General features: G+C 39.2%; 1 protein-coding gene across 6 annotated transcripts in view; it reads right to left on the bottom strand.

Moving 5' to 3' along the window:
- Positions 1 to 18,612, bottom strand: part of ERC2 (ELKS/RAB6-interacting/CAST family member 2) — a 1,001,125-nt gene that overhangs the window by 532,778 nt on the left and 449,735 nt on the right. For all 6 annotated transcript variants that reach the window (XM_044934212.2, XM_025272988.3, XM_025272991.3 and 3 more), the window contains one exon: positions 4,099 to 4,236. In XM_044934212.2, the coding sequence (XP_044790147.1) occupies positions 4,099 to 4,236 (138 nt within the window). The remainder of the gene's footprint in view (positions 1 to 4,098; positions 4,237 to 18,612) is intronic.

The raw sequence follows: 18,612 nt of genomic DNA, 5'->3' as shown, positions 1-18,612 counted from the left end.
TCCCCAACATTTTTGACAATTTTTCCCCGTACTGAGGCAGGGGTGGGGGCGATGGTTTCTGGATGATTCAAGCTCATCACGTTTACCATGCACTTTATTTCTATTATTATTATATCAGCTTCACCTCAGATCATCAGGCATGAGATCCCAGAGGTTGGGCACCCCTGCTCTAAGTGACAAGATTATTTTGGATACATATAGAAGTTTGATATCCACTGGAATATAAACACTTAAAAATAAATCTACTATTCTTTATCCCCTGACAGGGAAATTTGCCAATTCCTATCAGATTGTTTTGTCTGTTTTTCAAATACACGATGTTCTGATTTTTGGCACCTTTTGAAAATTCCCTCTGTGTTTGCATTTATTCTTCATCAGGTGAAAGGCTAAAAGTTAGATGCGTGTAGGGTTTGGAAACCAATAGCTCACTGACCAAAGCTGCCCCACAGAGCTATTGTGTTCAACTTGAGCATCATATTTTAAAATCTGAACTTGAACATTTTGAGGTAAGTCAACGATGCTCCAGCTTGTCATAGTCACTAGCAGTCCCAACTGCTTAACACCAAACCCACTTCCCTCATTTTTGCTCCCTGCCTGACCCTACATGGCATCTAAGTTCTCAACTCCTCATGTACAGTTCAGTACAGATTTCACATGCCTGAGACTGTGGATGCGCAAACTGAATAATTATTGTCAAGGTAATTCCAAAAGATAGTGGAATTCACAGGTCAGTTTAAATGTATGTTTTGAAGATAAGGTACTGAGAAGAGAACAGATTTGCCCCATGTGATGCAATTATCAAGTAGTGGGGACAGTTCGAGAGGGCCAGACTCCCATAGACCCCCAGATTTCCTTCCTTGGCCTCCCTTAAATCTCAGAGGAAGTGCGTTTAAGTAAAAGGCGTAGTTTCAGATTCAAGAATTGTTTGGGGACTTAAACTAGAATAAATCAAATCTCAGTAGGGAGAAAAAGGATAAAATCCTGCCAAGAATACATGATATGGAAAAGAATATGTTGTAAGCTTATTTCTGTATATTTAGAGAAAGAAATCAAGGGTACAAATGGACTGACATCATGTCACTGAAAGACTGCGGAAGGGATACATAATCATTCATAGTTTTTGAAACAACATTCTTCCATTCAAATTTTATAAACAAAATTACTACTAGAAAGTTTTGATACTAAATTCTTGAAAATTTTAAAAAGAATATTTTTCCCTGAAAAGTCATCTTATTCTTATTTTTCCAAATAAAATCTCATCTTTTATAATTTAAAGTTGTAATCTTACAATTTTAATAGGACCATTAAGACTATATAGCCATTGAAATCTGGCTGATTTTTTACGTTCTATATTTTTAGCATAGAGCGGTGATTCTTAGACTAGAGTGTACATCACAGTCACCTAGAGAGTGTGATGAAGTGCAGACTTCTCGGCTCTACTAGAGGCTCTGATTCAGGAGGTATACATGGGGCCGAATAATTATACTTTTGACAGACATCTCCTGGTGATTCTGATGTAGACATCAGATGAAACTTTTTTAAGATTCACCGACTTCTAGAAACAGTGGGATATTTAATCTAATTCCCCCATACTTCAAATGGGCAATTTGAGGCCCAGGGAGTGAGAATTATTTGTCAAGGTCACCCAGTTAGTGGCAGAGCTGAGACTGGCTCCTAGGCCACTATCCACTAGACCTCATTACCTCAAGGTTTATGATAACAGGGAAAATAGTAGGAAACAATGCTGTTATTACAGTGCGAAATCCAAAACAAAACAAATAACAAAAAGACCCCACTACCTCTTGCATTTGTGGGAAATGCTACAAAGTGCTACAGAATAAGAAGTGATGAGAAAGACACAGAAAAACAGCATAATGGGGTCTACTTACATACTTCAAAACTTAAGACTTCTTTGCTTCAGGGTTTGAAAATAATTATGTCAATAACATGGACCTACTTAAAGATTGCACTGATTCATGATATGTTCAACCAAAAATAAGCTATCTTTCTTCAGAATCCTTGCAAACTTTATGTCATCTGCTCTTGGGTACTCATTCTTTGACACTTAGGAAGTGATGGGGGATATAACATGCAAATTCAACTCCAAGGCCTACTGGTGCTCAGCCCAGCACACTACCCACCCTCTGCGGCTAGGAGTACAAAAGTGCCCAGAGAATGAATGAACTAACTTGGGTAGAATGAAATGGACTAGAAATCATTTTAGGAATCAGTAAACATCAGAATGGAGAAGGCAATGGCACACCACTCCAGTACTCTTGCCTGGAAAATCCCATGGATGGAGGAGCCTGGTAGGCTGTAGTCCATGGGGTCACGAAGAGTCGGACACTTACTGAGCAACTTCACTTTCACTCTCATGCATTGGAGAAGGAAATGGCAACCCACTCCAGTGTTCTTGCCTGGAGAATCCCAGGGACGGCGGAGCCTGGTGGGCTGCCATCTGTGGGGTCGCACAGAGTCGGACACGACTGAAGCGACTCAGCAGCAGCAGCAGCAAACATCAGAATGACCTATTTGCCTAATAGATTTTCTTCATTCTTTTGGTCAAAGTAATCCTTTTAAACATCAGTCAGAACTAAGACTTCCAAATGGCTTCCTACCCGCTTCAGAGTGAAAGTCAAAGTTTTTCATCCTTTCTCACAAGGCCCTTCAAGGAATACTCCCTCTCCACCCACTGCTCCCCACTGCTCCCCACTGCTCTTGATTCCCTCCAGTACATTCTCCCTCCAGAAGTGCTCATGGTTCATCCCTCACTTTCCTCAGGTCTTTCCTTATATGCACCCTTCTTAGTAAGACCTGACCTGGTCATTCCACCCCAGCATTCCCTGAACCCTCTCCTTGCTTTCTTCTGTAGAAATTATTACCCTCTGAAGTTTCATGTGTTTTACTTATTTATTTTCTGTGTCTCTTCAGTCCCATTAGAATCCTCCATGAGAGCCAGGATTTTCACCATTTCTTTTCTCTGCTGGATCCCTGGTGCCCACAAAAGTGCCTGTCATACGGTGGTGGCTCACTCCATCAACACCCACAGGTAGTGCACTAGGCACTGGGGGAAGGTGAGCCAACACACACAAGTAACATACATACACAGGTATGTTCGGGCTTGGAGTCTAGCAGAGAAAACCAATTAATCACATTAAAACAGAAAAATGAACAATTAAGATTGTTACAAGAGCTCTGGGAAATTCATGGTGTTCATGAAAACATAATAGAGGATTTTACCTAGGAGGCTTCCCCAAGGAAATGATTGATAATAATAATAACAGTTATAACTTAATATATACCTATTATCCTAAACACTTTCCAAATATTAATGCATTTTCTCCTCTACATAATCCACTAAAGTAGGTAGTATTATTATCCTGTTTTTCAAATGAAGAAACTGAGAAAGCGAGAGGTTAAGTAACTTATCCAAAGTATTAACTGTCAGACCTAAGATTTGAAACCTACGAGTCTGGCTCCAATATCCACAATCTTGACTCTGTGCAATACAGCTTCTCAGCTCTCAGAAGAAGAGGAATTAAATCTGCAGGGAGTAAAGAACATTCTGGGCTCAACAATAACATGTGCAAAGAGTCTGAGGCAGGAGGAAACAATGGTGCACTTAAGAATCTAGAAGGCCAGCATGGCTAGAGCACAAAGTATGAGAGAAGAGAGATGGGGATAAGGCTGGAAAAGGAGGAAGGAAAGATGAATGGAAGGGATGGAAGGAGGGAGGAAGGTAAAGAGGCAGGCAGAGAAGTGTCTAGTCAGGTGAGAGCCAGAGAACATGACGGGATGGACCCTAAGGGCAAGGTTAAAGATTTCAGTTTCCATCATCCTAAAAACAACGGCAAGCTAGTGGAGGTTTTTAAGCAGGGCCAAGGGTGAAGTGATCAAGTATGTATTTCAAAAAGATGCCAATGGCTTAAGCATGCTGAGTCTACTGCTGAAGATTGCATGGGAAGGGAAGGCCCAGCTGGTACTAGGGTTGGAGTGAGTACATGGAGAAAAACAAGCACATTGAAATGCATTTGGACCATTTCCTCCCAACCACATTTCCCTAAACCATACCACAGCTAATGTTTAGTCCAAGCTCACCTTCTCTGACAAAGCCTCCTCGAGCGTTGCCAGCGCAGTGTCTGTGTTACTGGAATCAGTCTGCAAGGACTTCACTCTGTCTTTCAGATTGGTCAGTTGCTTGTCTTTATCCCTAAGCTGTTCTTGTAAGTTTTCAATCTGAAAGTAAAAATCACCATATTTAATACATAATTTATTACATATCCAGTACAGTGGATCTATGAGGGGGGAAACAAAAAAGACCCAAGATTATGGAACTTGTTGGTATTAGAAGGTTACACTTTTATTTAGAATCAAGGCCATTTTGACAAGACCGTCTTTCTTACATGTAATTCAACTTTGTGTTTAAACAGCAATAGAGATGAGCAGGACATCTCCCTCCATGCAAATGCAAGTCCTTCAGACATATAAGCACTATTATTTCTATTTCTTTCCCTTTCACTAGCCGTTTAAGTCTTGAGTCCATAAACCTAATCTTGGTGCAGTGAATCAGAGAAATATATATGCAGAATTCATTCAATGAACAGACACATACTGGGTGAGCACCGAGCACCCTATCAGTATATGGCAGAACCTATGTAGTCATTCACTCACTCCTTTATTCAGCATTAGACTTTGTGTGATATGCCAAATGCTGTCAAGTGGCTGTTTCAAAGTAACCACATGAAAAGCCAAGTAGGTTATCACCAGTAGACTGTTAATGGGAAGAACTTGTGATATAAATCAAATGTAACAAGTACTAAACACTCCATTTGGCAAGTAAGTCATGTGCTGGCAACCAACCAGCCACTTTTATCCACTATCTGCTGCCTGAAATAAACACACCAAATAGCCGATTATAACGCCTGCCCAGGAGCAACAGCAAGGACTTTCTCTTGGGCATTGCATACATTATCATTCATGTTTTTATTCTCTGCTTTCAAACCATGTATTTCTTATCTAAGGATTAAAAAAAAAGTCCCACTGTACAAACAATTTATTCATATTAAGGGTTTTAAAATGACAAGGAAAAAAAGCAGTACAACTCTAAGATAAGTCCATTCAAAATATTTGTATTCTGCACACAGGCTTTCTCAGGAAATCATTCCAAATGTATGTTTCACAATGTGCAACTCAAACAAATTTTGGGATTACTTGATTCATGTAGCATGAATCTGGAATGGCAACACAAATAATGACCAGACTAGAAGCAATAATGAGGAAGAGGCAGAGTGACAGCGAAGGTGGAGGCAATAGCAGCATTATAAAAGCTCTGAATGCAAAGATAATGACCCTGCTGACCCTCAATCTGAGGATAGATGTGAATAATTTTTCAAATGGCTAGAATGGATGTGGGCTAATGGAGATGGATTTTTCCTCCTTCCATTCTTCCCACTTTTCTTTGCTCCCTCCTTTTTTTATTCATTCCCTTTCTCCCTATTCTTCTTCCCCCTTTTGTCAATGTACTTTTTTTTTTTTAATGTTTTTCTGCCTTGAGACAGACATCCTGGTTGAGATGAAATAACTAACCTTTTACTTCATCAAAGTGCACTGTGTTCCTATTCAGCTACCACTGTGAGAATTTGCTGTCCCTCCATGGAAAACACAGGAACTCAAAAGGTATAATCATCTGCCGTCAAAACAAAGGCTCCCTCCATTCCAGACAAGTGTTTATGTGATTACAGGACACCATAAGCAAATATATGAGTGAGCAAAAACACGGGTGGTTACATGTCAGAATGACAGTCGCTCTACAGAAGTCAGCAGCTAAGAGGACTAACTCTTGCGAGAGACTGTGTGTTGTTATTTTTGAGTACACTCACATCCACATCTGTGTCCACATATGTGTGCAAATCTATGGCAGCTCCAAGCAAACTGATTAAGTTCTCCAGCCTGGAAGACAGTGGGAGACAGTTCCCTGGATAAAGGAGAGACTTTCTCTCAGGGCATCAGCCCTGGGGCAACAGCACCACTGATTTCAAAGGGCTTCAGGTGCTGCAAATAGAGGCTAAAGAAGACTGCTGTAAGCCTGTGTGAGACTCTCTGGGGCCTTCTCAATTACTGGGGAGATTAAGGATATGGAGGGTCAGTGGTCTGAGGAGTATGCAGGTAGGAGATAAGAGCTGGAGAAATGTGGGCTGGTGAGACTTGGAGACACAGGAGCAACACAGCTACGGATCCCACATCTAAGAACTCAGCAGAAGAGCCAATTATTTCACAGACAAGACTGAAAAACAGATCTGGAACTGGAGATATTTACAGAGCGAGGGATACACCACTTAAAAATGTTGCACAAAGATCGCCAAGAATGATTCTTAATAAAGACAAAGTACAGACTAGGGTGGGGAATATAGCCTATTGTGTAAGTAAGAAATAAAACTACAAATAGATACATATATGCAACTATAAAGTACATTTTTTTTTTTCTGAAAAATAAATGACAAGAAATTTTAGCCATGTTTAACTTTAGGGGAAGGGTCTAGGGTGCAAAAAGGTGGAAGTGAGCTTTTGTTTCTCCTTTTCTTACACTTTTGTAGTATTTTGCTTGAACTTTCTAACCATGTAAGTTTTATTCATTTTTAATGCCGATCAACATTATCTGGATGGAGAGATTATGGGTCATTTTCAGTTTATATTTATATATAAAAATTTAAACCATTATGCTAGTATTTAAAATCATATTTGCATGCTATTGATAACTAAGTAGAAAAGGATTGAAGAGGAAAAAGAGTATAATGTAAAATCATATTATGTTTGTATGTAAAAAGAAAAAAATTCAATATAGAAATATATATATATGTAATTCATTAAAATATTATTTGGTATATTTGATTTTGCAATTCTTCTTTATACTTTCCCATATCTGTCAGCTTGGTTTTCTTGAATATAACAATAAAATATATTTAAGATCAACTACAAAATATCAGAATGATTCTTTGAATATGTTTTGAACAGCAAGTTTGTACTTTTTATTATAAAAGGACTAATTGTAGGAGGAAATTTTTGTTTTTAGCATTCAGTCGCTAAGTCCTTTCCAACTCTTTATTTCTTTGTTATTCTAAGAAAGGAGGACTCAATTCTTAAAATTAGGAAACTGGGGATAAATGTAAAATTCTGTATCTTTCAGAAAAAATTTTGCAGCTTTCTAATGTTCATAAATCATTAACAACAAACATTTACAAAAAAAAAAGGCATAAATTTTTCTTCAAAGGGTGAGGTTATATAGGTTCAAATAGCAGGCAGTGGAAAATAAGCAAATTGAAAACCAGGATTAGGATGGGGAGGTCTGGGGATGGAAAGTGAGGATTTTGTGAGAAATTGCACATGCTGCAAAAAATGGAATCCAACTAAGCAACATAGTCAAGTCACTGGTCACTGTGACTTGATAAAATAAGAGATGGACCTGAGCACAGGGCTATCCTTGCCTTTGAATTAAGCCACCTTTTCATCAGAGCTGGACAACTCAGAAGGAGACAGCCTTGCTGCAGTGGTACCTGCACCTCCCAGAGCAGAACACTGGAGAGGAGGTATGGGTCAGGGAGAGCTCAGGCCCTGGGGGTCACTGGGCAGCCCTAATCGTAATGGCTTCAAGTTGACTACTGAAACCTCAGGTCTGCCAAGTTCAAGGAGGGTCAGTGCCCAAAGGAGGGTCAGTGCCCAGAGGGAGTTTTATGGTGAGTTTTCAAACGTGGTCCCCCGTGGGAGAAGTCACTGACTGAACAGCAACATCCTTCTTGACTCCACATTTGCTCCCCCTCCCATTTGGTCTCCAAATTTCAGCACGTCACCTTCTTACAATGCAGATCTCCCTGAATGACTTTTTTCCTTAGAACTCTTCAACTGTTTCCTCACTGCCTCCAGATAAAGCCCAAACTGCCTGACATCATAGAAGAGGCTCCTCACGGGAAGGCTCACTGGTCTTCCACCATCCCCCAGCCTTGCCTAACCTCTCCCACGACCTCCCAGCACCAGGCTTCTTCATACCTCTCCATCTTTGCCTTTATTTCTTCTGCTTGGGAGATTCTTTTCATCCTATTTTTTTTAACCAAGTTCTACTCAAACATTTAGATATCAACATATTCCTTAACTCCTCCAGGAAGCCTTCTTTTCATAACACCCAGTCTGGCCCAGACTAAGGCCCCACTTTTCACACACTTTTCAAATTGCCTCTTTACTTGTCTCTTTACAATGTGACTGTGAGTTCCGTTAAGAATTCTGTCATACTCACTCTGTATTTCTGGACACAGCACCCAACTGTGTTGGCAATACCATGTATTTACTTACTGAATGAATAAAAGAAGGAAGGAAGGAACCCTAAAGAGAATGTCTTGTGTGAAAGGAATAGACCAGACCAGGTGATAGCTGAGTCCCTTCAACTCTTAGATCCTACAAAGAAGAAATTAAAAGCATGAAGAAGCTCTATATATAGTCAGAGTATCTTAAATATGCTGAAGAATCTTTATGCTTTCAAATATTACACAAAGGTATTTTGTTTGGCTGTTTCTTTATAGAGTTGTGAAATTAGTTACTAAAAAACATTTTCTTTTCTCCATATCACATATCACTATAATTTCTGTTATCCACCTCTAAGGTATCAGTCAAACCTTTTAGCTGAATCAATAAAAACATCTCAGGCTGGGTTAAACATAAACAAACTGCCAGGAATACTGGAGAACCAGGGTTGGAGAAAATAATTCAGAACAGAGCCCAAAGTTTTGATGCACCTGGCCTGGTGCAGACCCTGTTGCCCCAGCGCAGAATACCACAAACTGAGGCTTATAGCACAAATCTAGATTCAACAGTGAACCCACCAGGTCCATCATTTTATCTAGGTGATCAATTTGTTAGCATCCAATTGTTTATAGTACTTACTTATAAACCCTTATAATCCTTTATGTTCCTGTAGAATTGGTAGGAATATCTCCACTTTCTCATCTTAGTAATTAAAGTTTTCTTTTTCTTTACCTTAATCCACCTAGTTAAAGGTTTGTCAATTTTGTTGAGCTTTTCAAAGAACCAAATTTTGATTTCACTGATTTTCTCTTATTTTTCTAGTCTTTCATTTATCTCTGTTCTATTCTTTCTTTTCTTCCTTATGCTCTTACCCTCTTCCAACAACACAAGAGAAGACTCTACACATGGACATCACCAGATCGTCAACTCCAAAATCAGACTGATTATATTCTTTGCAGCCAAAGATCTAGAAGCTCTATACAGTCAACAAAAACAAGACTAGGAGCTGACTGTGGCTCAGATCATAAACTCCTTATTGCCAAATTCAGACTGAAATTGAAGAAAGTAGGGAAAACCACTAGATCATTCAGGTATGACCTAAATCAAATCCCTTATGATTATACAGTGGAAGTGAGAAATAGATTTAAGAGACTAGATCTGATAGATAGGGTGCCTGATGAACTATGGACTGAGGTTCATGACACTGTATAGGAGACAGGGATCAAGACCATCCCCATGGAAAAGAAATGCAGAAAAGCAAAATGGCTGTCTGCAGAGGCTTTATAAATAGCTGTGAAAAGAAGAGAAGTGAAAAGCAAAGGAGAAAAGCAAAGATATAAGCATCTGAATGCAGAGTTCCAAAGAATAGCAAGAAGAGATAAGAAAGCCTTCCTCACCGATCAATGCAAAAAAAAAAAAAAAAAATAGAGGAAAACAACAGAATGGGAAAGATTAGAGATCTCTTCAAGAAAATTAGAGATACCAAGGGAACATTTCATGCAAAGATGGGCTCGATAAAGGATAGAAATGGTATGGACCTAACAGAAGCTGAAGATATTAAGAAGAGCTGGCAAGAATACACAGAAGAACTGTACAAAAAAGATCTTCACGACCAAGATAATAACAATGGTGTGATCACTCACCTAGAGCCAAACATCCTGGAATGTGAAGTCAAGTGGGCCTTAGAAAGCATCACTATGAACAAAGCTAGTGGAGGTGATGGAATTCCAGTTGAGCTATTCCAAATCCTGAAAGATGATGCTGTGAAAGTGCTGCACTCAATATGCCAGCAAATTTGGAAAACTCAGCAGTGGCCACAGGACTGGAAAAGGTCAGTTTTCATTCCAATCCCAAAGAAAGGCAATGCCAAAGAATGCTCAAACTACCGCACAATTGCACTCGGACACGACTGAGCAACTTCACTTTTACTTTTCACTTTCATGCATTGGAGAAGGAAATGGCAATCCATTCCAGTGTTCTTGCCTGGAGAATCCCAGGGACAGGGAGCCTAGTGGGCTGCCGTCTATGGGGTTGCACAGAGTCGGACACGACTGAAGCGACTTAGCAGCAGCAGCAGCAGACACTAGTAAAGTCATGCTCAAAATACTCCAAGCCAGGCTTCAGCAATACGTGAACCGTGAACTTCCAGATGTTCAAACTGGTTTTACGAAAGGCAGAGGAACTAGAGATCAAATTGCCAACATCCACTGGATCATCGAAAAAGCCAGAGAGCTCCAGAAAAACATCTATTTCTGCTTTATTGCCTATGCCAAAGCCTTTGACTGTGTGGATCACAATAAACTGTGGAAAATTCTGAAAGAGATGGGAATACCAGATCACCTGACCTGCAACTTGAGAAACCTATATGCAGGTAAGGAAGCAACAGTTAGAACTGGACATGGAACAACAGACTGGTTCCAAATAGGAAAAGGAGTACATCAAGGCTGTATACTGTCACCCTGCTTATTTAACTTCTATGCAGAGTACATCATGAGAAACGCTGGGCTGGAAGAAGCACAAGCTGGAATCAAGACTTCTGGGAGAAACATCAATAACCTCAGATACGCAGATGACACCACCCTTATGGCAGAAAGTGAAGAGGAATCAAAAAGCCTCTTGATGAAAGTGAAAGAGGAGAGTGAAAAAGTTGGCTTAAAGCTCAACATTCAGAAAACGAAGATCATGGCATCCGGTCCCATCACTTCATGGGAAATAGATGGGGAAACAGTGGAAACAGTGTCAGACTTTGTTTTTTTGGGCTCCAAAATCACTGCAGATGGTGACTGCAGCCATGAAATCAAAAGATGCTTACTCCTTGGAAGAAAAGTTATGACTAACCTAGATAGCATATTCAAAAGCAGAGACATTACTTTGCCAACAAAGGTTCGTCTAGTCAAGGCTATGGTTTTTCCTGTGGTCATGTATGGATGTGAGAGTTGGACTGTGAAGAAAGCTTAGTGCCAAAGAATTGATGCTTTTGAACTGTGGTGTTGGAGAAGACTCTTGGAGTCCCTTGGACTGCAAGGAGATCCAACCAGTCCATTCTGAAGGAGATCAGCCCTGGGATTCCTTTGGAAGGAATGATGCTAAAGCTGAAACTCCAGTACTTTGGTCACCTCATGCCAAGAGTTGACTCATTGGAAAAGACTCTGATGCTGGGAGGGATTGGCGGCAGGAGGAGAAGGGGACGACAGAGGATGAGATGGCTGGATGGCATCACTGACTCGATGGACGTGAGTCTGAGTGAACTCCAGGCATTGGTGATGGACAGGGAGGCCTGGAGTGCTGCGATTCATGGGGTCGCAAAGAGTCGGACACGACTGAGCAACTGAACTGAACTGAACTGAACTGAAGCTGTAAGGTTAAGTTGTTGATTTGAGGTTTTTTTTTTTTTTTTTTTTTAATGCAAGCATTTATAGCAATATTTTTTACCCTCAGTATTGCTTTCACTGCATCCCATAAGTTTTGGTATGTTGTGTTTTTTTTTTCATTCACTCAAGTTATTTTCTAATTTCCCTTCTAATTTCTGTTTTGATCCATTGGCTGCTTGAGTGTGTTATTTAATTTTCACATATTTGTGACTTTTTTATTTTTCCTTCTGTTACTGATATCTAACTTCTCCTGTAGTAGAAAAAATCACTTTGCGTGATATCATCTATCTTTTTAAATCTACTGAGATTTAATTTACAGCCCAACAAATGTTCTATCCTGAAAAATGTCCTTCATGCACCTGAAAACAATGTATGTGCTCTTGTTGAGTATTCTGACTATGACTTGTTAGATCTCATTGGTTTATTGTGTTAAGTCCTCCATTTCCCTACTTATCTTCTCTCTAGTTGTTCTAATATTGAGAGTGGAATATTGAAGTCTCCAACTATTATTGCGAAACTGCCTTATATATATAATGATGGTCTGTCATTAGGTACATAAATACTGATAAATTGTCGTATGTTCTTGTTGTATTGAAACTTTTATTAATTTATAATTCCTTTCTCTGTTTCTATTTGAATTTAAAGTCTAATTTGACTGACATTAGTATTAACTATCCTGGCTCCCTATCAGTTACTATTTGGATGAAACATATTTTTCCACCCCAATTTGTGTTTTTAGGTCTAAAGTAGAGCTTTTGTAGACAGCATATACTTGGATCTTGTTTTTTTTTTTCTTTTTCTCCCTTAATCTATTCTGTCAATCTCTATTTTTCCATTGAAAAGTTTAATCTATTAGAAATTGAAGTAATTACTGAAAAAGAAGGACATATTCTGTCATTTTGCTATTTGTTTCCTGTATACCTCTTGCCTGGAAAATCCCATGGACGGAGGAGCCTGATAGGCTGCAGTCCATGGGGTCGCTAAGAGTCGAATACGACTGAGCGACTTCACTTTCACTTTTCACTTTCATGCATTGGAGAAGGAAATGACAACCCACTCCAGTGTTCTTGCCTGGAGAATCCCAGGGACGGGGGAACCTGCTGGGCTGCCATCTATGGAGTCGCACAGAGTCGGACACAACTGAAGTGACTTAGCAGCAGCAGCATACCTTATATACTTTTATAACATTTTTGTCCCTCATTTCCTGCATGATTGTCTTCTTTTGTGCTTAGTTGCTTCTTGCAGTGAAATGGTCACATTCTTTTATTTTCTTTTGAGTATATTCTACAAAAATTTTCTTTGTAGTTACCATGGCAATTACATTTACCATCCAAAGTTACTACACTTAATTTGAATTTATACCAGCCTAACTTCAATAACATGCAAAAGGAGAGCTTTTTTACACTTCTGTCCCCAACCCTTACAGTTGTCACTATCACAAAATTATATCTTTATACATTGTGTGTCTAAAAACATAAACAGTCCTTGTAAATGCAATGGTGTCTTAAATTATATAGAAAACAAAACATTGGAATATGTGAAATTTTAATGTGGTATTTCTGATGCAGTTATTTTTTCAAGGCCAAAAATTTAAATTAAAATAAACTTTCATTTTATAAAAAAGTTAGGTACTGGGTGCAACAGCGTTATCCCAGGAACCTGTATTCTAAACCTGTCTCTACTTCTGAGCAACATCACTCTCAGCATTAGGGTCTGGATGAAGACTAAGGGAATCTATTTATGAAGTCATTGTTCAGACAGAGCTATGAGCTACAGAAGTCTGTCCTCAGTCTAAAAGCTGCACTGAAATTTCTAACCTATGTAGCACTGTGCTTCCAAGGCAAACCATTCAGTATCACAGTAATCCAGGTCTATGCCTCAAACATGGATGTCAAAGAATCTGAAGTTGACCAGTGCTATGAACACCTATAAGACCTTCTAGAATAAATACCAAAAAAGATATCCATTGCATCATAGGGGACTGAAATGCAAAAGCAGGAAGTCAAGAGATATCAGGAATAATAGGCAAGTTCAGTCTTGAAGCACAAAATGAATCAGGGTAAAGGCTAACAGAGTTTTGTTAAGAGAACATTCTGGTCAGAGCAAACACACTTTTCTAAAAACCTAAGAGACGACTCTACACATGGACATCACCAAATGATCAATATTAAAATCAGATTGATTATGTCTGATTATACGAAAGAGAAGAGTAAAAAAGTTGGCTTAAAACTCAACATTCAGAAAACTAAGATTATGGCATCCAGTTCCATCACCTCATGGCAAACAGATGGAGAAACAATGTTATTCTGGTGGGCTCCAAAATCACTGCAGATGGTGACTGCAGCCATGAAATTAAAAGACGCTTGCTTCATGGAAGAAAAGTTATTACCAACCTAGACAACATATTAAAAAGCAGAGAAATTACATTGCCAACAAAGGCCCATCTAGTCAAAGCTATGGTTTTTCCAGTAGTCCTGTATGGATGTGAGAGTTGGACTATAAAGAAAGCTGAGCACTGAAGAAGTGATGCTTTTGAACTGTGGTGTTGGAGAAGACTCTTGAGAGTCTCTTAGACTGCAAGAAGATCCAACTGGTCAATCCTAAAGGAAATCAGTTCTGAATATTCATTGAAAGGACTGATGCTGAAGCTGAAACTCCATTACTTTGGCCACCTGATGCAAAGAACTGACTCACTGGAACAGACCCTGATGCTGGGAAAGATTGAAGGTGGGAGGAGAAGGGAACGACAGAGGATGAGATGGTTGGATGGCATCACCGACACAATGGACATGAATTTGAGCAAGCTCCAAGAGTTGGTGATGGACAAGGAGGCCTGGCATGCTGCAGTCCATGGGGTCACAAAGAGTCGGACAGGATTGGCAATTGAACTGACTGAACGGATTATGTCCTTTGCAGCCGAAGATGGAGAAGCTCTATACAGTCAGTAAAAACAAGACCAGGAGCTGACTGTGGCTCAAGTCATGAGCTTAACATAGCAAAATTCAGGCTTAAATTGAAAAACATAGGGAAAACCACTAGGCCTTTCAAGTATAACCTAAATCAAATACTTTATACAGTGGAGTGGTGAATAGACTCAAAGGATTAGATCTGGTAGAGTGCCTGAAGAGCTATGGAGGTTCTAACATTTTACAGGAGGCAGTGACAAAAATCATCCCAGAGAAAAAGAAACACAAGAAGGCAAAGTGGTTGTCTAACAAGGTTTTACAAATTTCTGAGAAAAGAAGAGAATTGAAAGGCAAAGGAGAAAAGGAAAGATATATCCATATGAATGCAGAGTTCCCAAGAATAGCAAGGAGATAAGAAAGTCTTCTTAAGTGAACAATTCAAAGATATAGAGGAAAACAACAGAATGGGAAAGACTTGAGATCTTTTCAAGAAAACTACCAATATCAAGGGAACATTTCATGCAAGGATGCACATGATCAAGGACAGAAACAGTAAGTACCTAACAGAAGCAGAAGAGATTAAGAACAGATGGCAATACACAGAAGAATTGTACAAAAAAGTTCTTAATGACTCAGATAACCACGATGGTGTGATCACATATCTAGAGCCAGACATCCTAGAGTGTGAAGTCAAGTGGGTCTTAGGAAGGATCACTAGGAACAAAGTTAGTGGAGGTTATGGAATTCTAGCTGAGCTATTTAAAATCCTAAAAGACGATGCTGTTAAAGTGCTGCACTCAATATGACAGGAAATTTGGAAAGCTCAGTAGTAGCCACAGGACTGGAAAAGGTCAGTTTTCATTCCAAAGAAAAGCCAAAGAATCTTCAAACTACAGTACAATTGCACTCATTTCACATGCTAGTGAGGTTATGCTTAAAATCCTTCAAGCGAGGACTCAACGGTACTTGAACCAAGAAATTCCAGATATACAAGCTGGGTTTAGAAAAGGCAGAGGAACCAGAGATCAAACTGCCAGCATTCGTTGGATTATGGAGAAAGCAAGGTATTTTCAGAAAAAAATATTTATGTCTGCTTCACTGAATATGCTAAAGCCTCTGACTGTGTGGATCACAACAAATGGTGGAAAAGTCTTAAAGAGATGGGAATACCAGACCACCTTACCTGTCTCCAGGGAAACCAGTATGCAGGTCAAGAAGTAACAGTTAGAACCAGAAAGTGGAACAATGGATTGGTTCAAAATTAGAAAAGGAATATGACAAGGGCTCTATACTGTCAGCCTGCTTATTTTAACTTACATGCAGAGTACATCATAAGAAATGCCAGGCTAGATGAATCACAAGCTAGAGTCAAGATTGATGGGAGAAATATTAACAACTTCAGATATGAAGATGATACCACTCTAAAGGCAGAAAGTGAAGAGAAACTAAGAATCTCTTAAGAGTGAAAGGGGAGAGTGATAAAGCTTACTTGAAAGTCAACATTTAAAAAACTAAGATTATGGCATCCAGTGCCATCACTTCATGGCAAATAGAGGGGTAAGAGTAGAAGCAGTGACAGATTTTATTTTGTTGGGCTCCAAAATCACTGAACCAATGAAATTAAAAGATGCCTGCTCCTTGGAAGAAAAGCTATGACCAACCTAGACAGCATATTAAAAAGCAGAGACATCACTTTAACAACAAAGGTCCATATAGTCAAAGCTACGGGTTCTCTAGTAATCATGTACAGATGTGAGAGTTGGACCATAAAGAACACTGAATGCCAAAGAATTGATGCTTTCAAACTGGGGTGCTGGAGAAGACTCTTGAGAGTCCTGTGGATAGTGAGGAGATCAAACAAGTCCATCCTAAAGGAAAGTAAGCCTGAATATTCATTGGAAGGATTGATGCTGAAGCTTCAATGCTTTGGTCACCTGATGCAAAGAGCTGACTCATTGGAAAAGACCCTGATGCTGAGAAAGATTGAGGGCAGGAGGAGAAGAGGGCAGCAAAGGATGGGATGGTTAGATAGCATCATCAACTCAATGGACATGAATCTGAGCAAACTCCAGAAGACAGTGAAAGACAAGGGAGCCTGGCGTGCTGCAGTCCACAGGGTCTCAAAGAGTCAGACATGGCTTAGTAACTGAACAACAACAAGCAATGTCATGATGATGATAATAATAAAAATATATATATTGATGATGATACTGGTCAGGCACTATTCTAAATGCCTAAGTGCTTTTTTTTTGACATTTAATAATAAGATGATTGAGGTTTCCATGAAGTTATAAAAAATAATATGAAGAGATCCCTTACATTCTTTGTCCAGCTTTCTCTAAGTGTAACATCTACCATAGTAACTATAGTACAATATTACAACCAGGGAACTGACATTGATATAATCCACTGAACTTATTCACATGTCACCAGTTTTGTGTGTGCTCACTCATGTGTGTGTGTGTGCCTAGTTCTATGCAATTTTATCATGACCACCAAAGTCAGTGACAGAAAAATTCTAATACCACAGAGATTGCATGTTTATAATTGCAATTACTTATCTCTTGCATTTGTCCTTATCCCTAACACCTGGCAATCACAAATCCATTCTCCATTTCCATAATTTTGTCATTTCACAAACGTTACCTAAGCATAGTCATCAAGTACATAACCTTTGACATTGGCTTTTTCCACTCAGTATGATTCTCTGAGGATCCAGCCAAGTTGTTATGTTTAGCAATAATTTATTCCTTTTATTGAGAAGTAGTATTCCATGGTAAGGATACACCAGTTTGTTTAACCATTCACCTATCGAAGGACATTGGGTTGTTTCCAGTTTTTAGCTATTACAAATAGGCAACTATGAACACTCATGTACTAGTTTTTTCTATGAACATAAGGTTTCATTTCACTGGGATAAATGCTGCCTGGGTACAACTGCTGGGTCACATGAGAATTTTAATTTAGCTGTATAAGAAACAGACAAACTGTTTTCCAGAGTAGCTGCACCATTTCACAGTCCCACCAGCAACTGTATGAATGATCTGGTTTCTCTTCATTTCCTCCAACTTTTGCTGTTGATATTATTTTTTATTTTAGTAATTCTGATATAGAACAATAATGTGCTGCAGTTTTATTTTGCATTGCCTAATAGTTAATGATTTTAAACACTTTTTCATCTGCTTATTTGCTACCTGTTGCTGCTGCTGCTGCTGCTAAGTCGCTTCAGTCGTGTCTGACTCTGTGTGACCCCATAGACGGCAGCCCACCAGGCTCCCCCGTCCCTGGGATTCTTCAGGCAAGAACACTGGAGTGGGTTGCCATTTCCTTCTCCAATGCATGAAAGTGAAAAGTGAAAGTGAAGTCGCTCAGTCATGTCCGACTCTTAGCGACCCCATGGACTGCAGGCCATCAGGCCCCTCTGTCCATGGGATTTTCCAGGCAAGAACACTGGAGTGGGGTGCCATCGCCTTCTCCACTGCTACCTGTAGTCTTCAGTAAAAGTCTGTTTAGGTCTTTTGCCCATTTTCTAATTGGATTGGTTTTGGTTCTACTGTTGACTTTTGAGAGTTCTTTATATATTCTAGATGCAAATCCCTTATCAGATATATGGCCTACAATTATTTTCTCCCTCTCTGTAGCTTGTCTTTTCATCCTCTTAACAAGACCTTTCACATAACAGAAAGTCTCTTTTTATATAGTTCATGCCTTTTATGTCAATTCTATGAATGTATTACCTAGCCCTAGATTCTTACAATTTTATCCTATAGCTGTTCTCATAGATTTATAGTTTTATATTTTACATTTAAGCCTGTGGCCTACTTTGAGTAAATTTTGTATAAACTGTGAGATTTAGGTTGATGTTTATTTTTATTGTCTATGGATGTGCAATTGATCCCACAATTTTTTTTTTTTAAAAGGCTGTCCTTCCTTCATTGCAATGTTTTCGTACCCCTACACAGTATCAGTTTAGGCATATCTGTGAGGGTCTATTTCTGGGTTCTCCATTCTGTTCCATCAATTTATTGTCTCTTGTGTCTCCAATA

Source organism: Bubalus bubalis, chromosome 21, assembly GCF_019923935.1.
Source record: "Bubalus bubalis isolate 160015118507 breed Murrah chromosome 21, NDDB_SH_1, whole genome shotgun sequence".
Classification (NCBI taxonomy): Eukaryota; Metazoa; Chordata; class Mammalia; order Artiodactyla; family Bovidae; genus Bubalus; species Bubalus bubalis.
This window is presented reverse-complemented; position numbering and strand designations above follow the sequence as displayed.